This window comes from Pipra filicauda, unplaced genomic scaffold, assembly GCF_003945595.2.
Source record: "Pipra filicauda isolate LSUMZ 115617 unplaced genomic scaffold, ASM394559v2 scaffold646_size190468_pilon, whole genome shotgun sequence".
Taxonomy (NCBI): domain Eukaryota; kingdom Metazoa; phylum Chordata; class Aves; order Passeriformes; family Pipridae; genus Pipra; species Pipra filicauda.
In genome coordinates, this window is record NW_024104805.1 from 83,879 (window position 1) to 99,521 (window position 15,643).

Sequence of the window (15,643 nt, forward strand, 5' to 3'; positions counted from 1 at the left end):
GAGTCCGACCCCCACCTGGCTGCACCCTCCTGTAAGGGAGTTGGAGAGACTGAGAAGGTCTCACTGGGAGTTAATTTTGAGTAATATCCCCCATTTTCACAGTTCCACATCAGAGTGCTGAGGTGCTGAGGATTCCAGACCCCCCCTGCCCCTGGCTGGACAATCATTAAGATGAGAGCAGCACAGTGGCTGCAAACCCTCCTCTTCCTCTCCTTCATTACAAAGAAGGCAGTAGGAGTTTGAGAGGACATTTCCCCTGGTGTGGTCCCCTCCATCCCACCCATCCTTTAGCTCAGGGTCTGTTGTGGCAGTGGCCGTGCTTGAGTTCCCAGTTGTGGCTCCATGTTGGTGGCACAGCCTTTTTCTGAGCTGTGCTCCCTCCAGCCCACACGATGGAGACACATCCTATGTGTCTGGGTGGTGGTTTGGGGTGAGACCCATGGGGAGGCACCCACTGTGGGTACCAGGGATTAGTCACAGACCTGTGGGGAGCTCCAGATGAACCTGTGCCCAGCCTGGTGCTCCCAGCTGATGATCTTCCCCTTCCCGTGCAGCAGCACTTGGGGAAACCACTTAATTAAGGTGATTTAATCGCAACAGTAGCTGGTGCTGTTGAGTTTCCCAGCCCCACAACAGGCAGCTTTTATTGAGCTCTGGCTCCTGCAAGTCCGGAAGGCTTTGCCAGCTCTGCAGGTCCCTCTCGATGCTCAGCATGCTCACATTGTGCCCATGATTTTCCTAAAGCTCCCTTGGAAAATTATTTATTGCACTGCTATTTCTGCGCCACGGGGCTCCTGGGCCTGGATGCTCGTTTCCACTCCTCTCTGCTCTTCAGCATCCCGGTGTTTTTCCCTCCCTCCTCTCCCCCACCTACAATCTGTTGCGTTTCGCTTTCTCCGGTGACCCTGAGAGCCCAGCCAAGGAGAAACATCCCATTTATGTCACAGCCAAGATTTATACCTGGCATCTCCAGTGCCAGCCAGGTGAGCGCCGGGACCTTTTCCATCACATCTGTGGGTTGCAATTTGTCACCACGGAGCGCTCTGGGCACCCTGGAGCGTGTGGCTGGGATTTATCTGCTGGGTGATGGAAGTGAGAGGCAGAGGCAGCTGCCACCCTTGTCTTGTTAATAAACAGATGATGATCAACAAAAGGAAAATATGATCCCCCTGTCCTGGGGACTGTGGAGCTGTGATGCCTTAGGGGTTTGATGGGTGCTGAGGACTAGATGATGCATGCCTCTGGCCTTGTTTTCCCATGGGATTCCTGCATCTCTTGGTGTTCCCATGGTTTGGTGTGTCCTTTGGGCTTTCCTGACCGCTGTGTGGAGGTTTGGTGGTGCAGAGCCCTCCTGTTGCAGTCGCCAAAACTCTGGGGGTGATGCCGTAGTGGCTGTGCCCATCCTCTTTTGCCTCCTCTTGCTGACACCCAGACTGAGCTTCACCCAGGGGTGGGAGGTTGGTTTTCCAGCCTCACAGCTGCCTTTATCCCTCTCCCGCAGGCAGCGACACGACGGCATCCCCCAGGGGGAGCCGCAGGCCGGCCGAGGGCCGGGCGGGTCCGTGTGGCAGCGAGGACACCGGTGGGGACACCGAGAGCCGGGACTACGGTGCCGAGAGCGGGGTCAGCAGGAGCCCTGGTGAGAACTGTGCTCCTGCATCCCTGTGCCTGCTTCTGCACCCTTGGGAGGAGAGGGCTGGGGGGCACAAGGCTGGCAGCTGTCTAAGGGTTGTCTGTGCTGATTCTGCCCCCTCCTTGCAGGTGTGAAGAGAACCAACTCCGTTCAAGCCTCACGGCCGCCCCCACCAGCCACTGCCGGACCCGCTGCGGGTCCCGCTCCGGCGGCAGCACCGGCAGGTAGGATGTGACGGGGATGCAACCAGGAACAGTCCCTGGGGACCACTCAATGCCTTGTTTGTGGAATTGCGGTGCTGGGGTCGGGGAGAGGGCTGGAACCACCTCTCAGTGAACTCCCTGGTGATGCTGCGTTTGTCCCTAGCGCCGCCGGCAGCAGCGAGGCCGGGCCCCGGGGCGGGTGGGCGGTTCCCGGAGAGACAAGGTAAGACCGAGCTGTCTGTGAGGGGCTGGGGGGCAGAGCCCACGGGGTGCTAACGGGGTCCCTCCCGCAGCGAGCCCACCGCTGGGACCCTCAGAGCCGGCCCGCGCTGCCGCCAGGGAGGAGCGAGGAGGGGGCTACGCTGCACCCCCCGCCAGGGAGGAGAGGCCGGCCTGGCAGCCCCCCGCCTTCCAGCAGCCCCCCGCCGCCACACCCGCATCCGCAGCCCCGCAGCGGCAGCAGCAGCAGCAGCAGCCCCAGGAGGAGGAGGAAGATGCCAACAGCTATGACTCTGATGAAGGCAGTACGTACCCAGGGTGCATGGAAGGGAGGGAGCTGTTCTTTGGGAAGCATGGGAGTTTGAGGAGATGATCGCTGGGGGAGCCTGACTCGTATGGTAAGGTGCTGGGTCTCCGGCTGGGAGAATCCTTGGGGAACTCTGCTTCCCTGTGATTGGGGCAGGGTCTTGCAGGCTGTCCCTGCTCAGTGCAGTTCGTGCAGCCCACAGGATCTTCAGTTGGTTTTGCACCAAACACTGAGCTCTGATGTGATGATTCAGGCTCTGAACCTACGTCACCTTCCTGTTTCCATACTGGAGTCCCTAAGGCGTCTGCCTCTTTCCATCTGAGCATCCTTTGCTCTGAGAAACACTACTGGCCTGCCTAGGAAGGGCTTGGTGGCTGCAATCCCTTTGCACCCTGAGATCTTGGTGTTCAGCCATTTGCTCCCCTAAAAGAAAGGGAATTTGCTGCAGGAGGGTGAGCATCTGTGGGAGAACCTCCTGGGTGGGAAGAGCTGCTCGGGGCCAGGAGCAGGTGCTTGGGTAGGAGCAGCTGGACCCAGCTGAGGTTCTGTGCCTTCTCTTCATCTCTGTTGTATTTTCCTGGTGATCACATGAAGACAAGCCTGAGTTGGTTTCTCCCATTTTGGGGGCCAAGCACTGACTCTCAGCCTTGGGAGAAGATGCTGTCCCTGAGCTGGTTTGTAGGGTTACTCCTGCTCTGCCTGGTGAATATTGAATCCAGTTCCAAAGTCCCAGGCTGCCCTCCCTGGGCAGTCCCTCCTCTGTAAGGCTTTGACCAGAGCTCCTGAGTCCAGCTGGATCTGTGGCACTTTGGCCGGTGCCAGCACAGTCTCGTGTGCGTTAAACAGCTTCTACATTTGACCCACAAATCTTTCTAATTATTACTAATCAGGGCTGACTAAATGCATTTATTGGCTGGGGTTTTAACAAGATTCTATTTCCAACTCCTCCTCCCTCTCTGTCAGCCACGCTGGGAGCTCTGGAGTTCAGCCTGCTCTACGACCAGGAGAACAGCTCCCTGCACTGCACCCTCATCAAGGCCAAGGTAAGTGCTCCTCTTTTTTCCCATTTTGTCCCCAATTTAAGTCCCTCTGGCTTCCAGTTTCTTTGGTGCGATGAGATGGAAGCCATGTGGCTGCAGACAGAGGCTGCTCCCTTGGGAGACTCAGCCTGACCCTGTTGGCACAACTGCTTCTGGCTGGGGAAAGTTGTGGGGCTTTTCCTTGAGTGGATCCAAGAAATCTGTGAGGATGGTGAGGCACTGGGATGGCTTCCCAGAGAACCTGCGGCTGCTGCATGCCCGGAACTGTTCAAGACCAGGTCAGACAAGTCTGGTGAAACATGTCCCTGCCCATGGCAGGGCGTTGGAACTTGGTGATATTTGGGGTGTCTTTCACCTCAAACCATCCTGTGGTTCTATAATTATGATTTTTCCTCGAGTGAGTCTGATGCTTCAGCACATCGTGGCACCCACGACTGCTCGGGGCAGAGAACGAGGCTCTTGGTTCACTGAACACGTTTTCTCTTTGCTGAGTTGCTTCATGGACAGCTTCTTCTCTTCCCTGGCTCAGCTGAATGAGGATTCATGTGCCATGTTCTCTTAATCATCTTTTAGGGCTTAAAACCGATGGACTCCAATGGCCTGGCTGATCCCTACGTGAAACTGCACCTCCTACCTGGAGCCAGCAAGGTGAGGCTTTGCCTGGTTTGGTGCATTTTGGGCTGGGATGGAGCAGAGGTTTCTCAGAGCCCCTTCAGGCCCCTTCCTTGTATCAGATTTTCCCCCTTGATTTCTCACTCACTGCTGCTGTTTTACCCTGGGGGTGTCTCTGAACAGTGATGATGTTCACAGATGCTCTCCCAGACCCAAGGAACAGCTCATCCTGCAGGCAGGAATCTGCTCAGAGATGAAGGGACGCTCCAGAGGAGGCAACACTGTTAATGCATCACAAAACATCTGACCAAGAATCTATTTATTGCCAAAATTTTAACTACCCATTTACTTTGAAGCTGCAACATGTTCTTGTTAGAGCTGGGAGGAGAGAACTGTTGAGGAAACTCTGGCTCCATCATGAAAATCCCTGGAAATCTCCCTCCCCAGCCCAGCTAAGCTGATCTTAGTGGGGCAACCTTGGAGGAAGGGATGACCAGAACTGGCCCAGCAGTGCTGGCTCTTTGCTCAGGGGGTGCAGAGTTTTTTCCCTGCAGCAGATTTTTGTTCAGAGTAACTAAGTATAAAACAAGGGGAAAACAGAAAATAAAGCCATTGGATTGATATTTACAGGTTTGCTTTTATGCATCTGGGATTTCTGATCTTGTGCAGAGTAAATCAAGGTGTTGTGTTCTTGGGAATTGCTTTGATTTCTGTTGCTCTCATTTGCTGATTTTTTTTTTAAATTTTTTTAATGTTTAACATGTGTTTGTGAAAGACACATGATCAAGTGGCAGAGCTCCTCGATTCCCCAGCTGCCACCTCCTTTAGACCATGAGGGCCTTGACCTGAGCCCCCCACAGCCTGCCCTGTGCACCTTCTTCCTTGTACAAGTGTCCTTGAGGGAATAGATCCCAGGGAGTGACAAAAACCAGGCAGTGAAGGCTGCTCTGGCCACCACATGTCACCGAGTCCCCAGTGCTCCTGTAAAGGTCCACCTTGTTGGGTTGGTGATGCTCACCTGGAGTTGATGCCTCACCAGCACAACCCAGTCAAACCACCTCTCGTGAGCCAGATGGGATGGAGCATCTCTGCCAGGAGCTGGGATTTCGGTGGGGGGAGTTCAGGGGTGTAGTTACACCGTGGTTTGTTTGTTTGCCATTGCAGTCAAACAAGCTGAGGACGAAGACGCTGCGCAACACCCGCAACCCCGTGTGGAACGAGACCCTGGTGTACCACGGCATCACGGATGAGGACATGCAGAGGAAAACCCTCAGGCAAGCAGAGGAGCCTGGGATCCCATGGAGGGGGTGGGATGGGGACTGTGGGGCTCCTCACATGGAGGAGAGCACTGGCATCAAAGTACAGGGGGTGATGGGGCACCTGGAAACACAGAGGTTTTGGTTAAAAATCACCATGAACTTTCTGATTTGGGTGGTCCTTTGAAGTGGAGAAAAAGCATTTTGGCCCTGTAATTTAATATTAAATTATTGGCATCACTGTAATTCTTATCGGTGTGGAGATGTGCATATTGTGTATCTGTGCTGATCAAACAATATCCCAGCAAAATATTAAAATGTCTATTTAAATAATCTCTAAAAATTTTTGATGTTTTCCTTCCTGCAGAAAATTTCCACCTTTCCACTGTTGATCTCTTCCCCTATCACAGAGCAGATATTAAAAATGTTGATTTTTTTTTTTTTTTTTTTTTTTTTTTTGGCCAACCAGAAGATTGATTTTATTCCTCCTCTTATCAGAGGAGAGATAGATGGAGGGTGATTTTAGGGGGGCTTTGCTCAGTCCACCCCTCCAACAGTGCCCCTGCAGAGGTGGCTTTAGCTCTAGAGTGAGGTGCTGTTCCAGCCTGGCTGATGTTCCACCTTTTCCTCTTCCCTTCAGGATCTCAGTGTGTGATGAAGACAAATTTGGCCACAACGAGTTTATTGGAGAAACTCGAGTTTCCTTGAAAAAACTCAAAGCGAATCAGAAAAAGAACTTCAACATTTGCCTGGAGAGAGTAATACCAGTGAGTGTCTGAGAGATTTCCTTCTACTGCCCTTTGTGTTGGGGCTGCAAACAAGTGGCATGTGAGGGAGGTTGGGGTGGGTTTGGGGTTGGAGCTGGAGGTGCCTGACTTCACTGGCACCTTCAGGAGCTGGATTCCCACCTGTGTCTGGTCTGATACGACACATCCAGGCCAGGAGATAAGAGTGTGGTGGGAATCCAGGGGAAGTGACTCTGGAGACCTCTCCTGTTGGCGCTGTCACCGCGGAGGAGAGGGCAGATTGCTCCATCCCTGAGCTCTGCTCCCCAGTGTAGAATCTGCTGAGGTGAAGGTTGATGGAGCAGATGGACATTCCTCAGCCCAGCAAAGGAGCTGGGCTGAGCCCCCAGAGCTCTATCCCAGCTGTGGTCACTCATGGCAGTCTCTTTTTCCCTTTCTCATCCAAGACAAAACGTGCTGGAACAACCGGTGCATCCCGTGGGATGGCTCTGTATGAAGAGGAGGTAAGTCCTTGGAGGACAGCACGCTCCCTGCACGTTTCACTCACTGTCTCTTGTGTGTGAGCCTGTTTTCCCAGCCCTCATGGAGAATGAGGTTCCCTTCTGTCCACCCTGTCTCATCTGCTCTGCCGCTGACATTTTCCTGGCTCAGCCCCCCTGTCCCCATCTCTGGTGTGTTCCCCCCGCAGGTAGATCGTGGTGGGGACGTGGAGGAGCGTGGGAAGATCCTGGTGTCCCTCATGTACAGCACCCAGCAGGGCGGGCTCATCGTGGGCATCGTGCGCTGCGTGCACTTGGCAGCCATGGACGCCAACGGGTACTCGGACCCCTTCGTGAAGCTGTGAGTGAGCCCTGGGGATGGCTGGGGTTGTAACCCATGGGCATGGAGCCACCTGCTGTCCTCGGGCAGCAGCTGGTGGGCTGGGAATTCCTTCCAAAGCCACTGCAGACCTCGTGCAGGAGGAGCTGTCCGCCAGCAGTAACCGTGCATGGTGGAAGTGCCCCCACTGTGGCTGAGACTGACCCAGCCCTTGGCTCCATCGCTCCCTCTAGGTCCCCAAATGCCCAGATCCAATGGGCACCTCATGTAGAATCAGTGAATCACTGGAAAAGACCTCCAAGGCCGTTGAGTTCAACCTTTGACCTCATGTCAAGGAGAACAGGGGGTCCTTCTCTCCATCTCTGACCCACTGTGGCTGCAGGGCAGGGGTGGCTTGATGTCCCTCCATGCCCCACTTCCTGCCTCATAATCCCACGTGCTGGGTGAAGCTGGGAGCCCAGGGATCACCTTGTCTATCTCTGTCTCCGATGGTTGGGTGGCTCCTGGGAATGTGGGAGTTGTTTTTACTCCAACCTCATAAACTGTGACACAGTGAGGACCCTGCAGTCATTGCTGGTGAGGTTATCATTGCTGTTTTCTCTTTGCCTTCAGAAAAAAACCTCTGTTCTCCCTAAAACTCCTTCAATAACTCTCGTGTTGAACACTTTGCACATCTCTTTATAGCTGAGGTGAAACTGAGCAGTTTACCTTCTCAGTCTCTCTTTATTTTTTTTATATTTTCAATTTCCATGAATGTAAGATGGTGAACTTGCATTTTAAAATCAACTTTGAACATAGATTTAAATTATTTCAACTCAGAACAACTGAGTCCTGGATCTCCATCCAGGCTGCACAGCCCCAGCCCCACATTTTTCCCACATCCTCTAGAAGGTGGGGAGACTGGCCTTAAATAAATATAGTCAGTGCCCTTTTTTCTAGCACAGAAACTCACTTTTTAAGCTTGTAAGCTCCCACTGTTCTTGCACTTGAGTTTTGAGCTGTTTTCTGTTACCCCCAGTTGGCTGAAACCTGATATGGGAAAAAAGGCCAAGCACAAGACACAGATTAAGAAGAAAACGTTGAATCCTGAGTTTAACGAGGTAGGGATGGATCTATTTTTTTATATTAATAAATCAATTTAGCTAATTACTGTGTTGTGTGGAGGAGGTGGAAGACAAACTCTGTGAGGTTTGATTCCTTGCTCAGGCTCCTTTCCCACTTCTGTTTCCAGCAGCATTTTGGGAATGACTTTGCCATGGGGCCAGGCAGCACATGCACCCTGAAGCCTCCTTGCTGCTGGTGCTGCTGACTCTGTGTCTCCCTGGCTGGGGGGTGTGGGTGGGATGGGTGCCCCTGGGGTCCCACCACTGGTTCTTCTTTGATGGGACACCTGGAAAGGGCTCACGTAGGTACAGGGAGTGAGCTCAGCTCCTGTCATCCTGAGAGAAGAGGTGCTACAGGGAAGGAGCATTTTCCCTTCATTAATTTTAACTCTTCTCTCACTGGATTTTGAATCCAGGCTGTACAGAGAACATGTGCAATCCCTTAACTGCAGGTTCTGGGGAGTGTTTTCCTGGAATGCTTTACGTGACGTATTTTTCTCCTTCTACAGGAGTTCTTCTATGACATAAAACACAGTGATCTGGCCAAGAAGTCACTGGACATTTCAGTCTGGGATTACGACATCGGAAAATCCAATGACTACATTGGTGAGCTGAAAGTCTCTGCACTCTGGGGTGCGTTTTTTGGTGCCCAAGACAGTGTTTGCTGTTATGGGAGGGGTGTGTAGGTCACCTGCCCTGTGAGGAACCCCAGATGGGACCATGGAAGCTGGTGGGATGCTTGTATCAGACCACCACATACACTGCACCCGCTGTGCTGCCCATCTCCTGCATCCCAGGGGGCCCTTCTGGGCAAGCAAAGCATGTCGGGGTGTTTCCATGAGATTTTTGATCCAGGAGGTGGGAAAAGTGTTGCAAATGTGAGTTCTGTCCCTATGGAGGGATTTACTGTAACATAAGCATCCCCTCTGAATGCCATGTCTCCTCTCTCCCTGTCTCCCAGGCGGTTGCCAGCTCGGCATTACGGCCAAGGGCGAGCGCTTGAAACACTGGTATGAATGTTTGAAGAACAAGGACAAGAAGATTGAGCGCTGGCACACCCTCCAAAACGAGAACCACGTTGCCAGTGATTAAAGGGAGCTGCTGCCCCACGCTCCCCAACAGCCCATCCTCTGCCAAGCCCTTGTAGATCTCTGATGTCCGTCTTCCAGCGCAGTCATGCCTTGCTACAGCCTCCAATCCTAGGGCAGTGATGCTCTTCTGCCTCCTCTGAGCATCCTCCGTCCTCACCTCCACCTGAAAACCAACCCAGACCTTTCATATTCTCTTCCTCTGTTTATTTTTTGTTTTGGGAGGGAGGTCATTGAGTTCCCCTGGTGTGTAATTTTGTCAAGCAATAGTTCCCTCCTGACTGTTCCTCTCTCTCACTGGTCTCACACGCCCTGTGATAGCGTTCCCGTTGTGTGTCCGATGCTCTGTGTTCCTCCAGCCTCTGCTCCTCTGGCTCATCCCATTGCCACTGGCTTGTGGCTCTGGTATCTCCCAGTGGGATGTGCAGCCACCAGTCCGGCCGTGCTCCTGTCAGGCACTGGGGTGTGGAGTGCTGGTGTTGGAGCATCGGCCTGTTCTGCTTCTGTGATATCGATACCTCAGTTGCAATAATGAAAAAGCTCTTTGGCTTTGGTGTGGGTCGTCACCGTCTCCTGGTGTCTGTGTTGTCATGATTAGGCCAAAGCCTGTGTCACTGATGTAATCCTGCGAGTCCTGCTTGAGCTTTACTTCTGGTTTGGTCCACTTGAGCAATATTGTGGCACATCCTTTGCTGAGAAGATCCACCAATAACACAATAACAGTTATGAGGAATAGGGAGCTCTGTGCTCGCAGGGAAGCAGGTTTGGGTTGGTTCATGTGGTTCCTTTTGCCTGAGGAACTCACACGCTGTTGCTGTAGGAGCCCACCCGTGTTTCAAGGTTGTGACTACCTCCTCTTCACCTCTGAGCTGTGTAGTAGTGACTGAGCCCTGAGGGCAGTCCCTGGGCCCCCTCAGACCACCCCTCCTGCTGCCGAGCGTTTGCCGTGCCATGCTCAGGAGGGAAGCTGAGGGAGATGGCACTTCCCACCAAGTAGCTGTGTGCAAGGATTATTGCTTTGAATTGCTTCAAAACACCACAACTACTGAAATTAGCTGGGATGTTTAGAGGTCTTCCAAACTTTGGTTGTTTTGGTTTTGTTTTGTTTTGTTTCCGATTCTGCACAAGAACCACTGTCTTCAACCTGCGCTTTAGTTATCTCCTGGAGCTGTTCAATCTGTCCTCGATAGCAGGAGAGCAAAGACATTCTCAGACTGATGCTGGTCAGGTTTGGTATCATTTGCTGGCTCTGGATAACCTCAAGCATAGTTGATAGTAGCACAATAAGCACTATGGAATATATTGTCAGTGGGCTACACACTGAGCATGTTGTATGAAACCTCAACCCTTTCAGTCCATGACTCCCCGTGCACCCGCTGCTGCAGTCGACTGGGGAGCTGTCCTGTGGCCTGGGCAGCTCTTTCCTTTGAGTTGGATGAGTTGTTTTCTTGATATTTTCTTTAAATAGTCTTTTTCCCCCAGCAGAACTTCCTCTGAATGCTGACACTCTGTGACTGTCCCTGTAGCTCTGTGCCAAGTAATGTCACCAGCTCTGGGTGACGCGAACCCCCATGTGTGGAGTGATGCTGCTGCTGCAGAGCAACCCTGCCCCAGCCCAGCCCAGGGTCTACACATCCAAGGAGGTCTGTGTTGCCTCCCACAGCCCCCATGCTCCCCATCCTTGGACCACCAGGTGGGGAAAACCAACCTAAACCACCCTGTGCATCCTCTGCTTTGTCCGGCCTGAGCTGGGAGACCTCTTCCATCACCCCAGACTCATCCTATGGTACAGAGTGTAATGGAAGAGGATACTTGAAAATTTTGCCCTTCTTTCATGGAGTTCTTGACTCTGTGCCAGCAAGAATGAGATCTCTGAACCATACTGTCCACAACCCAGACTGAAATGACCCTATTCTTTGGGATGGTTTCCCTCTTTGTCCTGTGCTGAAATCTCACTGCTCTGCCCAGCTGGTTCAGCTGGGGGATGGTTGGACTCCAGGATCAATTATTCTGTGCTGCCCTATCCTTCCCTGCTCATCTCAGAGCAGTAGTTGGGCCCAGAGCTATGCTGGGGAAATGGGTAACTTTAAAAAACATTATTTAAGGAATTCCTCAGTGTCCCCCAGCCCTGCAGCAGCCCAACCTCCTTTGTATGTGCAGAACAACTCAATTAAGGTTGCCATTACCCCATCCTGTATTGCCATTCTCTGTCCAGCCTGCTTTCCCTTTGAACAAAGGATACTCAAATCATCTTTTTACACTCACAAAAATCAAGTGCAACTTGCCAATCTCCTCAGTATTGTGCAAACCATGGTCCTGGTCTCTGCCACCTTCTTCTCAGTTTTTCTGATGGTAATTTCTGCCCTGAATGACTTCTTTTCGTTGTAAATAAAGCATGCACATCTGGATTGGGAATGGTGAAAAACAACAACAAAAAAAATAAAAATAAAAGCCTCTTCTACTGCTGTTTGCATTCAAAGTCGCATGCAGTGATTTTACAGCAAAATATCAGTTTACAACTATTAAGAGAAAAACAAAATGTTACACAGGAACTAGAAATACTCCAGTCTTCCGCTGCATGCAGCACAACATTCTCTCTTGATGTGGTATCTAATAAAGTGAGACTATTGGAAAAGAAAAAAATAAATGTGGTTTTTGGCTTCTTTCATTCCCTATGGGAATATGAACCCCGTGGGTTCACATGTGGAAATTTGTGGTGGGACATTGGATTGGGTTTAGGATATTGTGTTTGGGACGGTGGGTGCAGGTTCTTCTACGAGGGAAGAGGTCACAATTCTGAAGTTTGTGGTGGTGGTGGCTTCCTTCTGATGCTCCCTCTGAGAGCAAACCCATCCCATGAGAAACCATCCTCCCCAGTTTGAGAGCATGAGCCTTTCCCTCCTCTGGCTGCAGCTCCTGTTGCTCCACTGCAGAAGAACATCCCACCAGGACCTGCACAACCCAAACAATTATTTCCTCCATTTTCAGTTTTTATGTGGGCATTTTTAAGCTCAGTTTCCAGGGATGGGCACGCTGGGCCGGGGGAAGCCCCTTGGGACGCAGCTCCACAGGGTGATGCCCCAACCCTGGGTTGGTGACATCGCACCCTCCGTGTGGCCCAGAAGGGGAGTGTGAGGCCGAGCCGGGGGGTGGCGGGTGGCCGGGCTGGTGGCGATGCCCAGAGACAGCAGCAGATGTCACTGGAGTTCCAAAGATGGAGTGGGAAGGAGATGCCAGAAGAATATCCTGCTGTTTCCAGGCATGTTGAGAACTTCGGGGCCAACCTCACCCCTCCCTTGCACTGCTGCTAAAGCTTGTTCTCTTCCAGAGCTCTGGTGGCAGGGAAGACTTGGGGCTTTGTCCTCTTAAGGGGTATTCCCAGGGAAGTCTATCAACCTTAAAGCTGAGCTTTAAATTCCTTTCATTAGCTTTTTTTCAGCCTTCTTCCCACTGATTTTTCCTCTCTGCTGCTGCCCAGAACGTAGCCAGAGAAGAGATCCCAGTGGAGAGGTCCCAGTGGTGAAGTCCCAGCCAAGAGGTTCAAGTTGAGAGGTTCCATTCAAGAACTCCCAGCAAGGAGGTCCCATCCAAGAGGTCTCAGGCGAGAGGTCCTATCCAAAAACTCCCAGCAGACAGGTCTCATCCAAGAGCTCTCAGCCAAGAAATCCCACCCAAGAGGTCCCACTAGAGAGGCCACCCAACTCCAGCTGAAGACTGGGATGATCATCCCCCATATTCCCTGTGCTGTGTTCCACTGCAGGTGACAGAGCACCAGCTTGGTTGGTTGTGAAGTCCTGAATGGAAAAGGCTTTCAAATAGAGAAATAGGGATTTTATGGGAATAAGAGAGACTCCTCTCTTATTGTCCCCCCGATTGTTATTTGTCCTTCCCCATTTTCCTGTCAGCTGCTCTGAAAAGGAAACCCTTGGATTGCAATTCGCACTTGACCAGGACCATTCTTTGCCTCTCCTGCTTTTGTAGGTGGGTTTCCAGTTTTAATTACACCTGAGAACATGTGAATTGTTCTGCTGTTCCCACCAGTTTCCTTGTGTGCTAATTAGATTTAGACCTTTGGTGCAATCAATAGATTCTCATCTTGGTCCGGGCCAGGCCAGTCCTGGCCAGTAATTTACAGCTCCGGTAGTTCTGAAATCAATATAGATTTGCTCTTCATTGAGAGGGCTGTAAAATATGGGTGACAGCAGCAGTAAGCAGCTGACGTGGAAGCAGGTCCCTTGCTGATCTTGGAGAGGGGCCAGGAAAATCAGAGAGGAAAAGCTACAGGAATGTTGAGCAAGCACTGGGATGAAGACACTGACAAAGTGTTGCTTTGCCCCTGGAGCAGGAGATGCAAAACACAACATGGCCAAATGGCTCCTCTCCAAGGTGCACGTTGCTGCATGAGGTCATGGCAGCACCCAGTGACCCAGCCCATGCCAGAATCCCCTAGTGCTGTTTTTTGTCTACCTCCTTGGGGTATCCTTCATTAAAAGAACGTGTTAGGAATCTCTCACAGCATCTTGCATGATCCTGGGGCATCACTGAGGTTCTCCTGCTTCACTGAGCAGGACAGAAACCTTCCACTGCTTTTCATCTTCTGGGGGAAAAAATAAAATAAAAAACCCAAGCTTTTACTATTTAACATTTCACTTAAAAAATAGAGGAGCTCAACTAAATAAATCCCCTTTCTATCCGCTTTCAAGCCTGGCTTTTCCAAAAGCCAGCAGCTCAAAATCTCTTTATCTCACAGGGCACAGATAACAATGTAATTACTAGCTCGGATCAATGGCTTTCATCTCGTCGGTCCTCAGCCTAAAATAAACTGTTGTTCTTTCACTCAGATGCAGAGCTGGGGCTACAAACTCCTCTGGGCTCCTGCAGAACCAGTTAGGAGAGGTGAAGGTCTGTGGTGGGGTCTGGAGAGGCCACAAAGACCTGCCTGGGGGAAGCTGAGGTTTGGGTTGTCTCGTTTCTGCACGGGGAGGCACCTTTTGGGGACATTTTGGGGGTGCTGGGCGATGAATCAATGACCCTCAATGAGGGTCATGGGCAGGGAGCAGGTGAACTGGGAAGATCAGGCAGCGGGAGGTCGGCTCCTGCCTCCAAACCTGAATTAAGCAGCTGGAGTCGAGATGGAAACTGCAGTTTTCTGCTTTTAGAGATCTGAGAGCTCTCTGAATCCATTAGAGATATCTGATTTCTCAGGTTTTCTGGCAGCACTATAAAAAAAATCCCACAAACTGTCTCCTTTCAAAAACTGTCCAAGCAAAAAGACTCGCCTTGATCTGGTCAAACTGGAAAATAAAAGCAGTGGCAGATAAAAAGGAACAAAAAAAATAAATTTACAGTTGTGTGAAAGGGAATTGCTATTGAGAAGCCTTCAGGTTGTTTGTAGCCAGGATGGGCTGAATTTGAGAGGGAAGAAGCCTGAGAAATTTGTAGGTGTCTCTATCACTCCTCTTTGTTGCCTGATGAGGGTCAGCATTATTAATTAAGGGCCAGCCAGGCAGAGCTGCAGAGCTGATGGGTATCTACCTGATAAGAGCCTTGTCATGGAAACCCTGAGTGTTACAGCCAAGATCTCAAGAGTCTCAGCAAATCAGGGTTTTATTCAGCCTGAAGACAAAGAGCATTTTCCTTTTAAAATCTAAATTATTCAGCTCCCTGTGACTCCTACTCCTACTCCTTTGTGGGAGGCAGGTGGAATCTCCAGGGGCTGAATTCAGTCTGTGCCTTATCTCCAAAGCTCTCCCCAAGGATGAGTGTTCTTGAGCTCTCACCTTGCTGGAGCTCACACAGCTTTCAACCCCAGCCACTGCTCTCAGGGTGTATTTAATAGCCCAGACTTGCAAACTGGCTGTGATCAAGTGGCTGGAAAGTTTTCAGAGAATAAAAGCCTTTGGAGACAGCCAGGCAGGAAAACTGGGCATGAAAACCTGCATAAGGGAAAAAGTATCCTGCGAGGCCAGAGGATGATAGGTCAAGGTGGGTTATATCCCTGGAGAATAGACTCCTTCCAGCCCTGGAAGTGTCCAAGGCCAGGTGGGACAGGGCTTGGAGCAATCTGGTCTAGTGGAATATGTCCCTGTCCATGGCAGGGAGTGGAATGGGATGAGTTTTAAGATCCCTTCCAACTTAAATTGTCCTGGGATTCCATGAGGAAACAGAAGCACGAAGCAAAGCATTGTTGAACTAAAAACCCAGTAAAAGGGAAAATAAACCCTAGAAGTTCCCTGGGATGTTCTGGTGCACAAGGAGCATGTCTGGTGCACGGGGATCACGCTGAGCTGGAGCTGCTCTCCTGGAGACGGGACCTCATCGATCGCTTTTGTTTTACAAGCGGCGCTGCCGTGATAATATTTGGCAGCAACATTAACCCTGAAATATGAGCTGCACTTGGGCCGCTTTATATTTAATTGTGTGAAAAATGACACGACCACGGCGTTTGTGCCCTGGAAATCTCCATCCCTCTCCGACAGTGCTGTTGGGGGAGGTGCTGATCCACAGGCTGGGGACCAGCAGGGTGCCAGCGCCACAGAGGGGACAGTGTTGGTCACCCCGTGCCTTCCCAGTTCCTGGCATCTCCCTGTCCTGCAGCAGTGACCAAAGGTGCTGCA

General features: G+C 51.4%; 1 protein-coding gene across 5 annotated transcripts in view; it reads left to right on the forward strand.

Annotated features, from left to right (window-relative positions):
• The window catches only part of RPH3A (rabphilin 3A), a 31,616-nt gene extending 20,053 nt beyond the window's left edge, over positions 1 to 11,563 (forward strand). For all 5 annotated transcript variants that reach the window (XM_027714876.2, XM_027714875.2, XM_027714880.2 and 2 more), the window contains 13 exons: positions 1,502 to 1,639; positions 1,762 to 1,857; positions 2,000 to 2,059; positions 2,130 to 2,360; positions 3,326 to 3,405; positions 3,976 to 4,050; positions 5,179 to 5,288; positions 5,911 to 6,037; positions 6,463 to 6,519; positions 6,705 to 6,856; positions 7,854 to 7,935; positions 8,448 to 8,544; positions 8,900 to 11,563. In XM_027714876.2, the coding sequence (XP_027570677.1) occupies positions 1,502 to 1,639; positions 1,762 to 1,857; positions 2,000 to 2,059; positions 2,130 to 2,360; positions 3,326 to 3,405; positions 3,976 to 4,050; positions 5,179 to 5,288; positions 5,911 to 6,037; positions 6,463 to 6,519; positions 6,705 to 6,856; positions 7,854 to 7,935; positions 8,448 to 8,544; positions 8,900 to 9,030 (1,436 nt within the window). In that variant the 3' untranslated portion in view covers positions 9,031 to 11,563. The remainder of the gene's footprint in view (positions 1 to 1,501; positions 1,640 to 1,761; positions 1,858 to 1,999; positions 2,060 to 2,129; positions 2,361 to 3,325; positions 3,406 to 3,975; positions 4,051 to 5,178; positions 5,289 to 5,910; positions 6,038 to 6,462; positions 6,520 to 6,704; positions 6,857 to 7,853; positions 7,936 to 8,447; positions 8,545 to 8,899) is intronic.
• Positions 11,564 to 15,643: the final 4,080 nt, after the last annotated feature.